Raw genomic sequence first — 19,141 nt, forward strand, 5'->3', positions numbered from 1 at the left:
TGCTGATCACGGCACGTCTTGTCCAGTTGGTGTCTGTCTTAAGAAGGACGCTATTGTGTCCTTGAGACCCGCGCCTCATCATTCAAGCTAGGGCTGCCAGTTCTCCCTAGCTAACTTAACCTAGTGTTTGCCTACATTATCGGCCTATTACTACCTATGTTAAGGTCTTAGGTCTACATTATTATTATCTACATTTGCCTTAGTAAACCTAATATTAGTGTACTAACAGTAAAACTACTTACTCCTTCCCTGAAGGGTAAATCTATAAATTAAATAAATGCCTACCAACAATCCACGCCAAGGTGAGTGGTGCATTGAGATATATGTGGAGTCAAAAAACGTTATCTATGGAGGCAAAGAAGGGAATGTATGAAAGTATAGTAGTACCAACACTCTTATATGGATGTGAAGCTTGGGTGGTAAATGCAGCAGCGAGGAGACGGTTGGAGGCAGTGCAGATGTCCTGTCTAAGGGCAATGTGTGGTGTAAATATTATGCAGAAAATTCGGAGTGTGGAAATTAGGAGAAGGTGTGGAGTTAATAAAAGTATTAGTCAGAGGGCAGAAGAGGGGTTGTTGAGGTGGTTTGGTCATTTAGAGAGAATGGATCAAAGTAGAATGACATGGAAAGCATATAAATCTATAGGGGAAGGAAGGAGGGGTAGGGGTCGTCCTCGAAAGGGTTGGAGAGAATATATATATATATATATATATATATATATATATATATATTTATATATATATATGTATATATATATATATATATATATATATATATATATATACAGTGGACCCCCGGTTAACGATTTTAATCCGTGCAAGAGGGCTCATCGTTATGCGAAATAATCGTTATGCGAATGAATTTTCCCCATAAGAAATAATGGAAATAAAATTAATCCGTGCAAGACGCCCAAAAGTATGAAAAAATTTTTTTTTTACCACATGAAATGTTAATTTTAATACACACAAACTGAAAAAGGCATGCACAATTACATGACACTTACTTTTATTGAAGATCTGGTGATGATTGATGGGATGGGAGGAGGGGAGAGCATTATCTTCTTACTGTTTAGAAGGGGAATCCCCTTCCATTACGACTTGAGGTAGCAAGTCCTTTTCCGGGGTTACTTCCCTTCTTCTTTTAATGCCACTAGGACCAGCTTGAGAGTCACTGGACCTCTGTCGCACAACAAATCTGTCCATAGAGCTCTGTACCTCCCGTTCCTTTACGATTTGTCTAAAATGGGCCACAACATTGTCATTGAAATAGTCACCAGCACGGCTTGCAACAGCTGTGTCAGGGTGATTTTCATCTATAAAGGTTTGCAGTTCAACCCACTGTGCACACATTTCCTTAATCTTTGAAGTAGGCACAATGGATTCCACAACTGGCATAGGCTTCTCAGGGTTAGCCCCAAACCCTTCAAAATCTTTCTTAATTTCCATACTAATTCTCACCCTTTTTACCACAGGGTTGGCACTAGAAGCTTTCTTGGGGCCCATGGTCACTTATTTTCCAGAAACAGCACCGAAAACACTGTAATAATACGAAATATTCCGAGTGTATGCTTGGATGTTACCGCGGAGGCTGGCTGGTAAACAATGGGACGGCCGGCACATGTGAGGCTGGCTGAGGGCACATTGGACGCGTCTCGGACGAAAATCGGTAAGCGGGTTTTTAATCGGTATGCGCGGCAAAAATTTTGCGATAAAAGTAATCGGTATGCGGAAAAATCGCTATGTGATGCCATCGTTATGCGGGGGTCCACTGAAAATACATATATATATATATATAAATATATATATATATATATATATAATATATATATATATATATATATATATATATATATATATATATATATATATATATATATATATATACAGTGGACCCCCGCATAGCGATGGCCTTGCATAGCGAACAATCCGCATAGCGACGCTTTTATCGCTAAAATTTTGCCCCGCATAGTGGACAAAAACCCGCTCAGCGGCCTTCGTCCGAGACGCGTCCAATGTGCGCCCTCAGCCAGCCTCACATGTGCCGCCTGTGCCATTGTTTACCAGCCAGCCTCCGCGGTAACATTCAAGCATACAATCGGAATATTTCGTATTATTACAGTGTTTTCGGTGCTGTTTCTGGAAAATAAGTGACCATGGGCCCCAAGAAAGCTTCTAGTGCCAACCCTACACCAATAAGGGTGAGAATTCCTATAGAAATGAAGAAAGAGATCATTGATAAGTATGAAAGTGGAGTGCGTATCACCGACCTGGTCAGGTTGTACAAGAAACCAAAATCAACCATTGCTACTAGTGTGGCCAAGAAAACGGCAATCAAGGAAGCTGTTCTTGCCAAAGGTTTAACTGTGTTTTCGAAACAAAGATCGCAAGTGATGGAAGATGTTGAGAGACTCTTATTGGTGTGGATAAATGAAAAACAGCTAGCAGGAGATAGCGTCTCTCAAGCGATCATATGTGAAAAGGCTAGGAAGTTGCATGAGGATTTAATTAAAAAAATGCCTGCAACTAGTGATGATGTGAGTGAATTTAAGGCCAGCAAAGGTTGGTTTGAGAGATTTAAGAAGCGTAGTGGCATACATAGTGTGATAAGGCATGGTGAGGCTGCCAGTTCGGACCACAAAGCGGCTGAAAAATATGTGCAGGAATTCAAGGAGTACATAGAAACTGAAGGACTGAAACCTGAACAAGTGTTTAATTGTGATGAAACAGGCCTGTTCTGGAAGAAAATGCCAAGCAGGACCTACATTACTCAGGAGGAAAAGGCACTCCCAGGACATAAGCCTATGAAAGACAGGCTTACTTTGTTGATGTGTGCCAATGCTAGTGGTGATTGCAAAGTTAAGCCTTTATTAGTGTATCACTCTGAAACTCCCAGAGCGTTCAGGCAAAAGAATGTCCTCAAGGATAATTTGTGTGTGCTGTGGAGGGCAAACAGTAAGGCATGGGTCACTAGGGACTTTTTCTATAACTGGTTACACCATGCATTTGCCCCCAATGTGAAAGATTACCTAACTGAAAAGAAATTAGACCTTAAGTGCCTCCTGGTGTTAGACAATGCCCCTGGTCATCCTACAGACGTGGCAGAGCGACTTTATGGGGACATGAGCTTCATTAAGGTGAAGTTTTTGCCTCCTAATACCACTCCTCTCCTGCAGCCCATGGACCAGCAGGTTATTGCAAACTTCAAAAAACTGTACACAAAAGCTCTGTTTGAAAGGTGCTTTGTAGTGACCTCAGAAACTCAATTGACTCTAAGAGAGTTTTGGAGAGATCACTTTAATATCCTCAATTGTGTAAACCTTATAGGTAAGGCTTGGGAGGGAGTGACTAAGAGAACCTTGAACTCTGCTTGGAAGAAACTGTGGCCAGAATGTGTAGACAAAAGGGATTTTGAAGGGTTTGAGGCTAACCCTGAGAGGAATCCTATGCCAGTTGAGGAATCCATTGTGGCATTGGGAAAGTCCTTGGGGTTGGAGGTTAGTGGGGAGGATGTGGAAGAGTTGGTGGAGGAGGACAATGAAGAACTAACCACTGATGAGCTGATAGATCAACTTCAAGAGCAAGAGGCCAGACCTGAGGAAACTGGTTCAGAGGAGGGGAGAGAGAAATTGAAGAAGTTGCCTACTTCAAAGATTAAGGAAATGTGTGCAAGTGGCTTGAAGTGCAAACCTTTTTTGATGAAAATCACCCTCACACAGCTATTGCAAGCCGTGCTGGTGACTGTTACACTGACAATGTTGTGAAACACTTTAGGAAAGTCATAATGGAACGAGAGGTACAGGCCACTATGGACAGATATGTTGTGCGAAAGAAGTCCAGTGACTCTGAAGCTGGTCCTAGTGGCATTAAAAGAAGAAGGGAAGTAACCCCAAAAAAGGACTTGCCACCTCAAGTCCTAATGGAAGGGGATTCCCCTTCTAAACACTAACACTCTCTCTCCCCTCCTCCCATCCCATCAATCATCACCAGATCTTCAATAAAAGTAAGTGTCATGTAATTGTGCATGCCTTTTTCAGTTTGTGTGTATTAAAATTAACATTTCATGTGGTAAAAATTTTTTTTTTTTTCATACTTTTGGGTGTCTTGCACGGATTAATTTTATTTCCATTATTTCTTATGGGGAAAATTCATTCGCATAGCGAACATTTCGCATAACAGCCAGCCCTCTTGCACGGATTAAGGTCGCTATGCGGGGGTCCACTGTATAAGGTGAAATTGCCGACCTAGAAAATGTACAGAGAACTTTCACGGCGCGCATAACGGCGATAAAACACCTCAATTACTGGGAGCGCTTGAGGTTTCTAAACCTGTATTCCCTGGAACGCAGGAGGGAGAGATACATGATTATATACACCTGGAAAATCCTAGAGGGACTAGTACCGAACTTGCACACGAAAATCACTCACTACGAAAGCAAAAGACTTGGCAGACGATGCACCATCCCCCCAATGAAAAGCAGGGGTGTCACTAGCACGTTAAGAGACCATACAATAAGTGTCAGGGGCCCGAGACTGTTCAACTGCCTCCCAGCACACATAAGGGGGATTACCAACAAACCCCTGGCAGTCTTCAAGCTGGCACTGGACAAGCACCTAAAGTCAGTTCCTGATCAGCCGGGCTGTGGCTCGTATGTTGGTTTGCGTGCAGCCAGCAGCAACAGCCTGGTTGATCAGGCGCTGATCCACCAGGAGGCCTGGTCACAGACCGGGCCGTGGGGGCATTGACCCCCGAAACTCTCTCCAGGTAAACTCCAGGTAAACTAACAGAATATTTGCCCGGTCCACTCTCAGTGCTGCCCTTACAATAAGCTATGATAAATCAATTTACTCATGTCAGAAATTAAATACTATCCTTGGACTTTTATAATGGCACCAAACTCGTATAAACTATTTTAAGTTGGTATACTGCGTCACTTCGAAAAAGATTTCCTGACCTTCATCATAAAATAACTACTGAATCATGCGAGGCAGGTCCAATTCTCCCACTGGCCAATGCCTTAACCTAGTCAAGTCAGTCACATTCACTTAAGGAAGGAGCACGGCATCTGACCAAGTAGCACAAGCTAGTCAGGTCCAACTCACACCCACCCACACCCACTCATGTATTTATCCAACCTATTTTGAAAACTACACAACGTCTTAGCTTTTATAACTGTACTCGGGAGTTTGTTCCACTCATCCACAACTCTATTACCAAACCAGTACTTTCCTATATCCTTCCTGAATCTGTATTTTTTCAAATTAAAACCATTGCTGCGAGTCCTGTCTTTGCTAGGTATTTTTTTAGAACACTATTTACGTCCCCTTTATTTATTCCTGTTTTCCATTTATACACCTTGATCATATCCCCTCTAATTCTACGCCTTTCTAGAGAGTGCAGATTCAGGTCCCTCAGTCTATCCTCATAGGGAAGATTTCTGATACATGGGATCGTCTTTGTCATCCTCCTTTGTACGTTTTCCAGAGCATTTATATCCATTCTGTAATATGGTGACCAGAACTGAGCAGCATAGTCTAAATGAGGCCTAACCAAGGATATATAGAGTTGAAGAACAACCTGAGGACTTCTATTATTTATACTTCTTGATATGAAACAAGGATTCTGTTAGCTTTATTGCGAACACTAATGCACTGTTGTCTTGGTTTTAAATTACTGCTAACCAAAACTCCTAAATCCTTTTCGCAAACAGTAATATGTGTATTAAGATCTACATTATTTAGTTTACTTGTGGCATGGTTATTTTCCTGTCCAATGTTTAGAAATTTGCATTTGTCTATATTAAAGTGCATCTGCCACTTCTCCGACCACTGCATCATTTTATTCAAATATTCCTGGAGTGCTCTAGTGTCCTAATTAGAGCTTTATTTTGGTGTCATCAGCAAACTTGCTTATGTTGCTATCTATTCCCTCTTCAATGTCGTTTATATAAACTATGAACAACAAGGGGCCCAACACTGACCCCTGTGGTACACCACTTATGATGTGCCCCCACTCTGATTTCTCCCCATTGATGCAAACTCTCTGCTGCTTATCTATCAACCATGCCTTTATCCAAGCGAAAAATTCTCCTCCTATTCTGTGTGCCCTAAGTTTCCTCAATAGCCTCTGGTGTGGAACTCTATTGAAAACCTTACTGAAGTCCATATATACAATATCATATTCAATACCATGATCTACCTCCTCAAATACCTTAGTGAAAAAAGTTAATAAATTCGTAAGGCAGGAACGCCCTTTTGTACAACCGTGCTGAGATTCGTTGATCAATTTATGCTTTTCAAGGTGGCTACGAATTGCCTTGGCAGTTATTGATTCTATAAATTTTCCCACTATGGAGGTTAGTCTTATTGGTCTATAGTTCGAAGCTAAGGACCTGTCACCTGCTTTGAAAATAGGTATCACTTTTGCTATTTTCCACTTATCAGGCACCATGCCAGTTTGTAGTGATATGTTGAAATGATTAGCCAAAGGTTTGCTAAGCTCCTCTTTACATTCCTTTAGAACCCTTGCATAGTGTTCATTAGGACCTGGGGATTTGTTAGATTTTAATTTATCTATTTGTCTAAGGACCATGTCACTTGTAACCCTAATCGTGCATAGTTTATTGTTGTCCTGTTCTTCATAATTTATTACTTCTGGAATACAGCTATCATCTTCCTGTGTAAAAATCGAGAGGAAGTAAGTGTTAAAAACTCAATATAGAAACTATGTATTGTGCCAAAACAAAAGCATTCACATTGCTAAACTCACAAACTAGTATTTAGTCACTTAGTATTTAGTCAAATTACTCCACAATTTGGAATAATTTAGGGTTAAGAAATAATCTAAGTCTGCCCGAAATACCTAGCCATGCTAGGTGTCCTAGTGGCCCCCTCCGTAATTAGTATTTTATAACATGTAAACCGCACAATAACCAAAATCTGTAAACCCCGCATTGTAATCCTTATAGAGAATAAACTTTGATTTGATTTCATTTGATTATTACTGTCGGTAACTTTTGAGTGGGTGTATCTTGTCCCTAATCTTACTTCTGTATACCTGAAAGAATCCTTTTGGGTTAGTCTTCGATTCTCTTGCAACTTTAACCTCATAATCTATTTTTGCTTTTCTTAGTCCCCCTTTTCCTTTTATTTCTCTCTTTAAGTGAATATATTGATTTCCTAACTGTCCCTCTCTTCTTTTGATTCACCTATATATGCCCTTCTTTTGAGCAATGAGATGTTTTAATCTATTGTTCATCCATTTAGGATCATTTTTGTTTGATCTGATTTCCCTATTTGGAACATAAGTTGTCTGAGGAGCTAGAACTATGCTCTGGTAAACGTCATATTGGCAACCACCTACCTGACCTATAGTCAGGTCATACTAGTTCAGTCCACACAGGTAATTTCTCAGTCCTATGAAATCAGCCAAGCAGAGGTCAGGGACCTGGAGTTTACTTGGAGAGGATTTCAGGGGTCAACGCCCCAGCGGCCCGGTCTGAGACCAGGCCTCATGGTGGATCAGGGTCTGATCAACCAGGCTGTTACTGCTGGCCGCACGAAAGCTGACGTATGAACCACAGCCCGGTTGGTCGGGTACTGATTTTAAGTGCCTGTCCAGTGCCTTCTTGAAGACAGCCAGGGGTCTATTGGTAATCCCTCTTACGTATGCTGAGAAGCAATTGAACAATCTTGGGCCCCGGACATTTATTGTGTTGTCTCTCAGTGTACTCGGGCACCCCTGCTTTTCATTGGGGGAATGTTGCATCTCCTGCCGAGTTTTTGCTTTCATGTGGAATGATTTTCGTGAGTAGGTTTGGTACCAATTCCTCCAGGAACTTCCAGGTGTATATTATCATGTATCTCTCTCGCCTACATTCGAGGGAATACAGATCAAAGACCTTCAACCGTTCCCAGTAATTTAGGTGCATTATCTTATGTGTGCCATGAAAGTTCTTTGTACACTCTCCAGGTCTGCAATGTCGCCAGCCTTTAAAGGGGACGTTAATATACAGCAGTATTTCAGCCTAGAGAGCACAAGTAATTTGAAGAGAATCATCATGGGCTTGGCATAACTAGTTTTGAAGGTTCTCTTTATCCATCCTGTCCTTTTCCTAGTGGATGAGGTAGATACATTGTTGTGGTACTTGAAGGCAAGATCCTCAGACATTATCACTCCCAGGTCCTTCACATTACTTTTCCGCTCTCTTGTAAGGTTAGAATTTGTGGTATACCCTGACACATTTTTAATTTCTTCAAGTTTTCCATATCTGAGTAGTTGAAATTTCTCCTTGCTGAACTTCATATTGTTCTGAGTGGCCCATTTAAAGATTTGGTTGATGTCCGCTTGGAGTCTTGCAGTGTCTTCGATGGAGGTCACTGTCATGGTGATCCAGGTGTCATCCATAAAGGAAGACATGGAGCTATGGCTGACATCTCTATGTCAGAAATGAGGATGAGGAATAGAATGGGAGCGAGTACAGTAACTTGTGGAACACCTTTTTACCATGGCTGTCTGGGACTTTACTCTGTTGACTACTACTTTTTGTGTTCTGTTTGTCAGGAAGTTGTAGATCCATTTACCAACTTTTCCCGTTATTCCTTTATCCCGCATTTTGTGCGCTATTACACCATGGTCACACTTGTCGAAAGCTTTTGCAAAGTCTGTGTATATTACATCTGTATTTTGTTTATCCTCTACAGCATCCAGGACCTTGTCATAGTGGTCCAGTAGCTGGGACAGACAGGAGTGACCTGCTCCAAACCCGTGTTGCCCTGGGTTGTGTAACTGATGGGTCTCTAGGAGGTTGGCTATTTTGCTTCTTAGAACCCTCTCAAAGATTTTTATGTTAGTGCTATCAGTCTGTAGTTCTTTGCAATTTCTTTACTGCCACCTTTGTAGAGTAGGGCTATGTCTGTTGTTTTTAGTGTGTGTGGGATGGCCCCTGTATCCATGCTCCCTCTCCATAAAATGCTGAAGGCACGCGATAGGGACTTCTTGCGGTTCTTGATGAACACTGAGTTCCACGAGTTTCGTTCATAAAGAATTCATTTGGATTGTTCACCCTTTTTTCCCGCAGGGTTAGCACTAGAAGCTTTCTTGGGGCCCATGGTGACTTATTTTGCAGGTACAATCACTAAAAACACTGTGATAATATGACATGTACCGAATGTATGCTCACTCATTTGACCATAAACAGAAATATTAATCTCAGTCTTAAAATAATGAATCCTGTGATACTCCAATACTGAAACTATATACTGTGCCAAAACAAAAGCATTCACATTGCTAAACTCACAAACTAGTATTTAGTCACTTAGCCATAATACCAACTTACCTCATAATTTGTAATATTTTGTAATATTTTACAATTAAGAATAAAACTAAGTATGCCCGAAATGCCTAGCCATGCTAAGCGTTCTAGTGGTACACTCTGTAATCACAATTTTACTACATGTAAACCAAACAATAACCAAATTTCTGTAAACTCAGCATTGTAATCCTTATAGAGAATAAACTTTGAATTTGAATTTGAATTGGATGCGACTGCACTGGCTGGCTTGTAAACACTGGCAAAGAGGGGAATGTATGAGAGTATAGTTTTACCAACGCTCTTATATGGGTGTGAAGCATGGGTGATGAATGTTGCAGCGAGGAGAAGGCTGGAGGCAGTGGAGATGTCATGTCTGAGGGCAATGTGTGGTGTGAATATAATGCAGAGAATTCGTAGTTTGGAAGTTAGGAGGAGGTGCGGGATTACCAAAACTGTTGTCCAGAGGGCTGAGGAAGGGTTGTTGAGGTGGTTCGGACATGTAGAGAGAATGGAGCGAAACAGAATTACTTTAAGAGTGTATCAGTCTGTAGTGGAAGGAAGGCGGGGTAGGGGTCAGCCTAGGAAAGGTTGGAGGGAGGGGGTAAAGGAAGTTTTGTGTGCGAGGGGCCTAGATTTCCAGCAAGCATGCATGAGTGTGTTTGATAGGAGTGAATGGAGACAAATGGTTTTTAATACTTGACGTGCTGTTGGAGTGTGAGGAAAGTAACATATATGAAGGGATTCAGGGAAACCGGCAGGCCGGACTTGAGTCCTGGAGATGGGAAGTACAGTGCCTGCACTCTGAAGGAGGGGTGTTAATGTTGCAGTTTTATAACTGTAGTGTAAAGCATCCTTCTGGCAAGACAGTGATGGAGTAAATGATGGTGAAAGTTTTTCTTTTTCGGACCACCCTGCCTTGGTGGGAATCGGCCGGTGTTTACCTGGAGTTTACCTGGAGAGAGTTCCGGGGGTCAACGCCCCCGCGGCCCGGTCTGTGACCAGGCCTCCTGGTGGATCAGCGCCTGATCAACCAGGCTGTTGCTGCTGGCTGCACGCAAACCAACGTACGAGCCACAGCCCGGCTGATCAGGAACTGACTTTAGGTGCTTGTGTGATAATAAAAAAAAAACGAAAAACAGATAGCAGGAGATAGCATCTCTCAAGGGATCGTATGTGAAAAGGCTAGGAAGTTGCATGACGATTTAATTATAAAAATGCCTGCAACTAACGCCAGCAAAGGTTGGTTTGAGAGATTTAAGAATCGTAGTGGCATACATAGTGTGATAAAACATGGTGAGGCTGCCAGTTTGGACCAAAAAGCGGCTGAAAAATATGTGAAGGAGTTCAAGGATTACATAGACAGTGAAGAACTAAAACCTGAACAAGTGTTTAATTGTGACGAAACAGACCTGTTTTGGAAGAAAATGCCAAGCAGGACCTACATTACTCAGGAGGAAAAGGCACTCCCAGGACATAAGCCTATGAAAGACAGGCTTACTCTCTTGATGTGTGCTAATGCTAGTGGTGATTGCAAAGTGAAGCCTTTATTGGTGTATTCCTCTGAAACTCCCAGAGTGTTCAGGAAAAACAATGTCCTCAAAGCTAATTTGTGTGTGATGTGGAGGGCAAACAGTAAGGCATGGGTCACTAGGGACTTTTTCTGTGACTGGTTACACCATGCATTTGCCTCCACTGTGAAAAATTACCTAATGGAAAATAAATTGGACCTTAAGTGCCTCCTGGTATTAGACAATGCTCCTGGTCATCCTACAGACTTGGCAGAGCGACTTTCTGGGGACATGAGCTTCATTAAGGTCAAGTTTTTACCTCCTAATACCACTCCTCTCCTGCAGCCCATGGACCAGCAGGTCATTTCAAACTTCAAAAAACTCTACACAAAAGCTATGTTTCAAAAGTGCTTTGTAGTGACCACAGAAACTCGATTGACTCTAAGAGAGTTTTGGAAAGATCACTTTAGTATCCTCAGTTGTGTAAATCTTATCGGTAAGGCTTGGGAGGAAGTGACTAAGAGGATCTTGAACTCTGCTTGGAAGAAACTGTGGCCAGAATGTGCAGACAAAAGGGATTTTGAAGGATTTGAGGCTAACCCTGAGAAGCGTATGCCAGTTGAGGAATCCATTGTGGCATTGGGGAAGTCCTTGGGGTTGGAGGTTAGTGGGGAGGATGTGGAAGAGTTGGTGGAGGAGGACAATGAAGAACTAACCACTGATGAGCTGCTAGATCATCTTCAACAACAAGAGGCCAGGCATGAGGAACCTGCTTCAGAGGAGGTACCTGGAGGTTATTCCGGGGATCAATGCCCCCGCGGCCCGGTCCATGACCAGCCCTCCCGATGGATCAGGGCCTGATCAACTAGGCTGTTACTGCTGGCCTCACACAGTCCAACGTACGAGCCACAGCCCGGCTGATCCTGCACTGACTTTAGGTATCTGTCCAGCTCTCTCTTGAAGGCAGCCAGGAGTTTATTGGTAATTCCCCTAATGCTTGATGGGAGGCTGTTGAACAGTCTTGGGCCCTGGACACTTATGGTGTTTTCCCTTAGTGTACCAATGGCACCCCTACTTTTTATTGGGGGCATTTTGCATCGCCTGCCCAGTCTTTTACTTTCGTAGGGAGTGATTTCTGTGTGCAGATTTGGGACCATTCCTTCCAAGATTTTCCAAGTGTAGATTATGATATATCTCTCCCTCCTGCATTCCAACGAGTACAAGTCAAGTGCTTCCAAGCGTTCCCAGTAGTTAAGGTGCTTTACAGAACTTATACGTGCAGTAAAGGATCTCTGTACACTCTCTAGATCTGCAATTTCACCTGCTTTGAATGGAGATGTTAATGTACAGCAGTATTCCAGCCTAGAGAGAACAAGTGATTTGAAAAGGATCATCACTGGCTTGGCCAATGAGAAATTGAGGAAGTTGCCTACTTCAAAGATTAAGGAAATGTGTGCAAAGTGGGTTGAACTGCAAACCTTTGTGGATGAAAATCACTGACACAGCTACTGCAAGCCGTTCTGGTGACTATTACAATGACAATGTTATGGCCCATTTTAGGAAAGTCTTAAAGGAATGGGAGGTACAGACCTCTGTGGACAGATATGTTGTGCGACAGAGGTCCAGTGACTCTCAAGCTGGTCCTAGTGGCATTAAAAGAAGAAGGGAAGTAACCCCGGAAAAGGACTTGATACCTCAAGTCCTAATGGAAGGGGATTCCCCTTCTAAACAATAACAACTTCCACACTCCCATCCCATCAATCATCACCAGATCTTCAATAAAGGTAAGTGTCATGTATTGTATTCTTAGTGCATGCCTTCTTAAGTTTGTGTGTATTAAAATTAATATTTCATGTGGTAAATTTTTTTTATACTTTGTAGTGTCTTGCATGGATTAATTTGATTTCCATTATTTCTTATGGGGAAAATTAATTCGCCGTACGATAATTTCGTCTTACGATGAGCTCTCATGAACGGATTAATATCGTAAGGCGGGGGTCCACTGTATATATATATATATATATAATGCCTTTTTTGCCATATAAGGCAAGCTAAAATTTGTGTATGCAATAATTTCGCGAAAATCATTCTGAACCTAACGAAAAAAATATGTTTCTTTGTGATCGTTTATTATTAAAATATTGCAATCTTATCTATAATATATTTTGTTGGATTAGGCTAAATTAAATTGCAGTTTTTGTAATAAGGTTAGGTAAGTTTTCTAAGATTCTTTTGGTACAAAATTTTATGTTAACTTAAATGAAGCAAATATATCTTTAAACGTATAAGAGAAAATTTTAGAAAGGACTTTAAATGAGTTTTTGATAAGTTTTACCTATTAGTCTTGGCGAAATAAATTCCCACGACTCGTCTTCATCTCCCTTTCTGTCATCTTCTTCGGGACGTAGCAAACTTTCTGAAAGTTTAGGAAAGCAGTGTTTTAAAATAATATTTGGAATAGAGAAGCTTAATCTTTTCAGAATACTTGTGAATAATGCTGAAGACACAAGATTTGGGATAGATTGTTCTGGACACGAGACTGGAAATGGATGCTGCTGGACACATAAAACTGAGAAAAGACGTTGCTGGGCACACGATGCTTGGGATGGAGAATATTTTATACACCAGGATGGATATTGCTGAACACAGCAGACTGAATGATGCTGCACAGTGGTAATACATAGTGGTGGACACATGAAACAGAATGGATAATGCTGGATACATGAAACAGAATGGATAATGCTGGATACATAAAACAGAATGGATAGTGCTGGACACATGAAACAGAATGGATAATGCTGGATACATGAAACAGAATGGATAGTGCTGGATACATGAAACAGAATGGATAATGCTGGATACATAAAACAGAATGGATAGTGCTGGATACATGAAACAGAATGGATAATGCTGGATACATGAAACAGAATGGATAGTGGTGGACACATGAAACAGAATGGATAATGCTGGATACATGAAACAGAATGGATAATGCTGGATACATGAAACAGAATGGATAATGCTGGATACATGAAACAGAATGGATAATGCTGGATACATAAAACAGAATGGATAGTGCTGGACACATGAAACAGAATGGATAATGCTGGATACATGAAACAGAATGGATAATACTGGATACATGAAACAGAATGGATAATGCTGGATACATAAAACAGAATGGATAGTGCTGGACACATGAAACAGAATGGATAATGCTGGATACATGAAACAGAATGGATAGTGCTGGATACATGAAACAGAATGGATAATGCTGGATACATAAAACAGAATGGATAGTGCTGGATACATGAAACAGAATGGATAATGCTGGATACATGAAACAGAATGGATAGTGGTGGACACATGAAACAGAATGGATAATGCTGGATACATGAAACAGAATGGATAATGCTGGATACATGAAACAGAATGGATAGTGGTGGATACATGAAACAGAATGGATAATGCTGGATACATGAAACAGAATGGATAATGCTGGATACATGAAACAGAATGGATAATGCTGGATACATGAAACAGAATGGATAATGCTGGATACATAAAACAGAATGGATAGTGCTGGACACATGAAACAGAATGGATAATGCTGGATACATGAAACAGAATGGATAATACTGGATACATGAAACAGAATGGATAATGCTGGATACATAAAACAGAATGGATAGTGCTGGACACATGAAACAGAATGGATAATGCTGGATACATGAAACAGAATGGATAGTGCTGGATACATGAAACAGAATGGATAATGCTGGATACATAAAACAGAATGGATAGTGCTGGATACATGAAACAGAATGGATAATGCTGGATACATGAAACAGAATGGATAGTGGTGGACACATGAAACAGAATGGATAATGCTGGATACATGAAACAGAATGGATAATGCTGGATACATGAAACAGAATGGATAATGCTGGATACATGAAACAGAATGGATAATACTGGATACATGAAACAGAATGGATAATGCTGGATACATAAAACAGAATGGATAGTGCTGGACACATGAAACAGAATGGATAATGCTGGATACATGAAACAGAATGGATAGTGCTGGATACATGAAACAGAATGGATAATGCTGGATACATAAAACAGAATGGATAGTGCTGGATACATGAAACAGAATGGATAATGCTGGATACATGAAACAGAATGGATAATGCTGGATACATGAAACAGAATGGATAATACTGGATACATGAAACAGAATGGATAATGCTGGATACATAAAACAGAATGGATAGTGCTGGACACATGAAACAGAATGGATAATGCTGGATACATGAAACAGAATGGATAGTGCTGGATACATGAAACAGAATGGATAATGCTGGATACATAAAACAGAATGGATAGTGCTGGATACATGAAACAGAATGGATAATGCTGGATACATGAAACAGAATGGATAATGCTGGATACATAAAACAGAATGGATAGTGCTGGACACATGAAACAGAATGGATAATGCTGGATACATGAAACAGAATGAATAGTGCTGGACACATGAAACAGAATGGATAATGCTGGATACATGAAACAGAATGGATAATGCTGGATACATGAAACAGAATGGATAGTGCTGGATACATGAAACAGAATGGATAATGCTGGATACATGAAACAGAATGGATAATGCTGGATACATGAAACAGAATGGATAATGCTGGATACATGAAACTGGGAATAAACAGTGCTGGACACATGAAACTGGGAATGGGTAGCAATGAAGAAATGAGACTGGGAACAGTAGTGGACACACAAGATTGGGTATGGGCAGTGATCACATTATTCTCAAATTTCTAAGGTTATGAATACATATTACTTTCCAAAATAATGATATAAACATTTTTAGCTTTTAAATCTAAAGTAAATTTTCCTCGTGTGTAAGATATGTTTACCTGAAGTTGTTGAGAAAACAGTAAAGCCATCTGAACACATAGAGACAATATGAAAGTTAAGACACATGTCCAACATCTGGGTATCTTTATTGTAAACGTTTCGCCATCCAGTGGCTTTATCAATACAGATTCTAGGACATAATTAGAAGACAGTAGAACTATATATAATAGATGAGGTAATCAGTCCCTCAGCCTTGGAGTTAGTGTTCACAGCATCGTGGTGGTGGAGAATCTGGAGCAAAGGCAAGAAGACTGGCGGTTATATAGGCGTCAGTGGATAAGGACGGGCAGCAGACGAGGACATAGTCACTGGTAGGTGGGATTCCCCAGTGGTAGTAGGTCCTTCCCAAAGAGATGGGTTAGTTGTAGCAGCCTTGAAGAAGGTCTTGTAGATGTCCTCTGAACTGCCTTTGCTCCAGATTCTCCTCCACCACGATGCTGTGAACACTAACTCCAAGGCTGAGGGACTAATTACCTCATCTATTGTATATAGTTCTACTGTCTTCCAATTATGTCCTAGAATCTGTATTGATAAAGCCACTGGATGGCGAAACGTCTACAATAAAGATATCCAGATGTTGCACATGTGTCTTAACTTTCATATTGTCGGTATTTTATACCTTCCTTGCATATAGAGATAATATGAAGCCCCGACACTTCGGCCCCAGTGCTGTCCTGAGAGGAACAGGAGTAGGAGCCAAAGAAGTGGCGGTCCATATTAGCAAAAGGTATGCCCGAGCACTTCTGTGAGACACTTCTTGGAACGGCTCCACGTTCAGCCAACGCACTAGATTCTGGAACATCATTATAAACGCCAAATGTTTATTGCGGTATTGAGATATATAGTAATATTTTTAGTGTATAAATATGGCTACTTACCTGGAGTATACCTGGAGAGAGTTCTGGGGGTCAACGCCCCCGAGGCCCGGTCTGTGACCTGGCCTCATGGTGGATCAGGGCCTGATCAGCCAGGCTGTTACTGCTGGCCTCACATAACCCAAAGTACGAACCACAGCCCGGCAAGGTCAGGTACTGACTTTAGGTGCCTGTCTAGTGCCAGTTTGAAGACAGCCAGGGGTCTATTGGTAATCCCCCTGATGTATGCTGGGAGGGAGTTGAACAATCTTGGGCCCCTGACACTTATTGTGATGTTTCGTATCTTGCTAGTGACATCCCTGCTTTTCATTGGGGGAATGTTGCATCGTCTGCCGAGTTTTTTGCTTTCGAAGGAAGTGATTTTCTTGTGCAAGTTTGGTACTAGTCCCACTGGGATTTTCCAGGTGTATGTAATCATATATCTCTGTCTCCTGCATTCTAGGGAGTACATGTTCAGGAACTTCAAGCGCTCCCAGTAATTGAGGTGTTTTATCTCCATTATGCGCGCCATGAAGGTTCTCTGTACATTTTCTAGGTCAGCAGTTTCACCTGCCTTGAAAAGTGCTGTTAGTGTGCAGCAATATTCCAGCCTAGATAGAACAAGTGACCTGAAGAGTGTCATCATGGGCTTGGCATCCATGGTTTTGAAGGTTCTCATTATCCATCCTCTCATTTTTCTAGCAGATGTAATTAATACAATGTTATGGTCCTTGAAGGTGAGATCATCCGACATGATCACTCCCAGGTCTTTGACGTTAGTTTCTTGCTCTATTTTGTGGCTGGAATTTGTTTTATACTCCGATGAAGTTTTAATTTCCTCATGTTTACCATATCGGAGTAATTGAAATTTCTCATCATTATACTTCACATTGTTTTCTGCAGCCCATTTAAAGATTTAGTTGATGTCCACCTGGAGCCTTGCAGTGTCCACAATGGAGGACACTGTCATGCAAATTTGGGTATCATCTGCAAAGGAAGATATGGTGCTGTGGCTTATATCCTTGTCTATGTCCGATATGAGGATGAGAAACAAGATGGGAGCGAGTACTGTGCCTTGTGGAACAGAGTTTTTCTCTGTAGCTGCCTCAGACTTTACTCTGTTGACTATTACTTTTTGTGTTCTATTTGTTAGGAAATTTATTACAGCCTTCATAATTCAGTGGCTAAAAACACTGACTAGCAAATTTTAGTGTTCCTCGCCTTGGTTTCCACTCCTTTACTGCGTTCTCTACACAACTATACAATCCCCCAACCCAGACGCAACTTCCCAGCAATTCCAGGAGCAGCTTCAGAAAATTGACCAGTCTCTGGAAAATCTCCCAACTCCTGCCCCAAATATCTTACCACTAGGAGATTTCAACTTGAGACACCTAAAATAGAGGATTATAGCAAACAATGTTTCAGCAGAGATCACCACAGGAGGCAGCTCAGATGAAAATTCACACACACACGAACTGCTCAATTTCTGCACCAAATTCACCTCAAACCAGCAAATACTAGAGCCTACAAGACTTGAAAATACACTGAACCTCATCTTCACTAAGAACGACGATGTGATACGTAATATAACCGTATCAAAGACAATACACTCAGATCACAACATAATAGAGATACTGACATGTATGCACAGGGCTCCTGACGAGCAAAATGTGATAAGTCAATTTCAGTAACAAAAAAATACAATGGGATCAAGTCAACCATGTCCTAAATGAAACAAGCTGGGAAAATATTCTAAACAACACGGATCCGAACATTTGCTGAGAAAAAAATGAACTCTGTGAATCTTGAGATCTGCCCAAGACTCATCCCACTAAGAAAAAGAAAGAGAAGATGTAAACTAGAAAGAGAGAGATGCTCCTATACAGACAAAGGTGAAGAGTCACAGAGCTGTTGAGAGGGGCCAATATATCTGAAATACGAAGGGAGGCACTGGTTAGTAAAATTGCAAATATCGAACTTAAGCTGAAGAAATCTTACAGAAGACAGGAATCACAGGAAGAACCAAAAGCCATAAATGAATTTGAAAAAAAATGCTTCTCTTTTGCCAAATCTACAGGAAAAACAACATCCAGTTGGGATGGGACATACACAGATGACAGCCAAAAAATGAGATACTAAAGTCCCAATATGACTCGGTGTTCAGCGAGCCCCTGCCCAGACTAAGGTTCGACAATCCAAATGAATTCTTTATGAATGAGACCAAAAGTTTGGTCATCTCAAAAATCTCGGATATTTTCCTAGCTCCACAAGACTTTGAAAAGGCAATAAATGACATGCCAATGCACTCTGCCCCAGACCCAGACTCATGGAACTCTGTGTTCATCAAAAACTGCAAGAAGCCCCTATCGCATGCCTTTAGCATTTTATGGAGAGGGAGCATGACCACAGGGGTCATCCCGAACTCACTAAAAAACAACAGACATAGCCCCACTCCACAAAGGTGGCAGTAAAGCAATTGCAAAGAACTACAGACTGATAGCACTAAGATCCCATATCATAAAAATCTTTGAG

At 41.2% G+C, this 19,141-nt stretch overlaps 1 protein-coding gene across 3 annotated transcripts in view; it reads right to left on the bottom strand.

The window, feature by feature from the left end:
* Window positions 1-16,548, bottom strand: part of LOC128699921 (uncharacterized) — a gene marked incomplete at its 5' end in the record, with an annotated part of 47,782 nt that extends 31,234 nt beyond the window's left edge. For all 3 annotated transcript variants that reach the window (XR_011394269.1, XM_070102482.1, XM_070102481.1), the window contains 2 exon segments: window positions 13,153-13,233; window positions 16,375-16,548. Coding sequence is in view for 2 of the 3 variants with exons in the window: in XM_070102482.1 (XP_069958583.1) it covers window positions 13,153-13,233; window positions 16,375-16,548 (255 nt within the window).
* Between the last annotated feature and the right edge of the window lie 2,593 nt (window positions 16,549-19,141).

Source organism: Cherax quadricarinatus, chromosome 81 (genome assembly GCF_038502225.1).
Source record: "Cherax quadricarinatus isolate ZL_2023a chromosome 81, ASM3850222v1, whole genome shotgun sequence".
Taxonomy (NCBI): Eukaryota; Metazoa; Arthropoda; class Malacostraca; order Decapoda; family Parastacidae; genus Cherax; species Cherax quadricarinatus.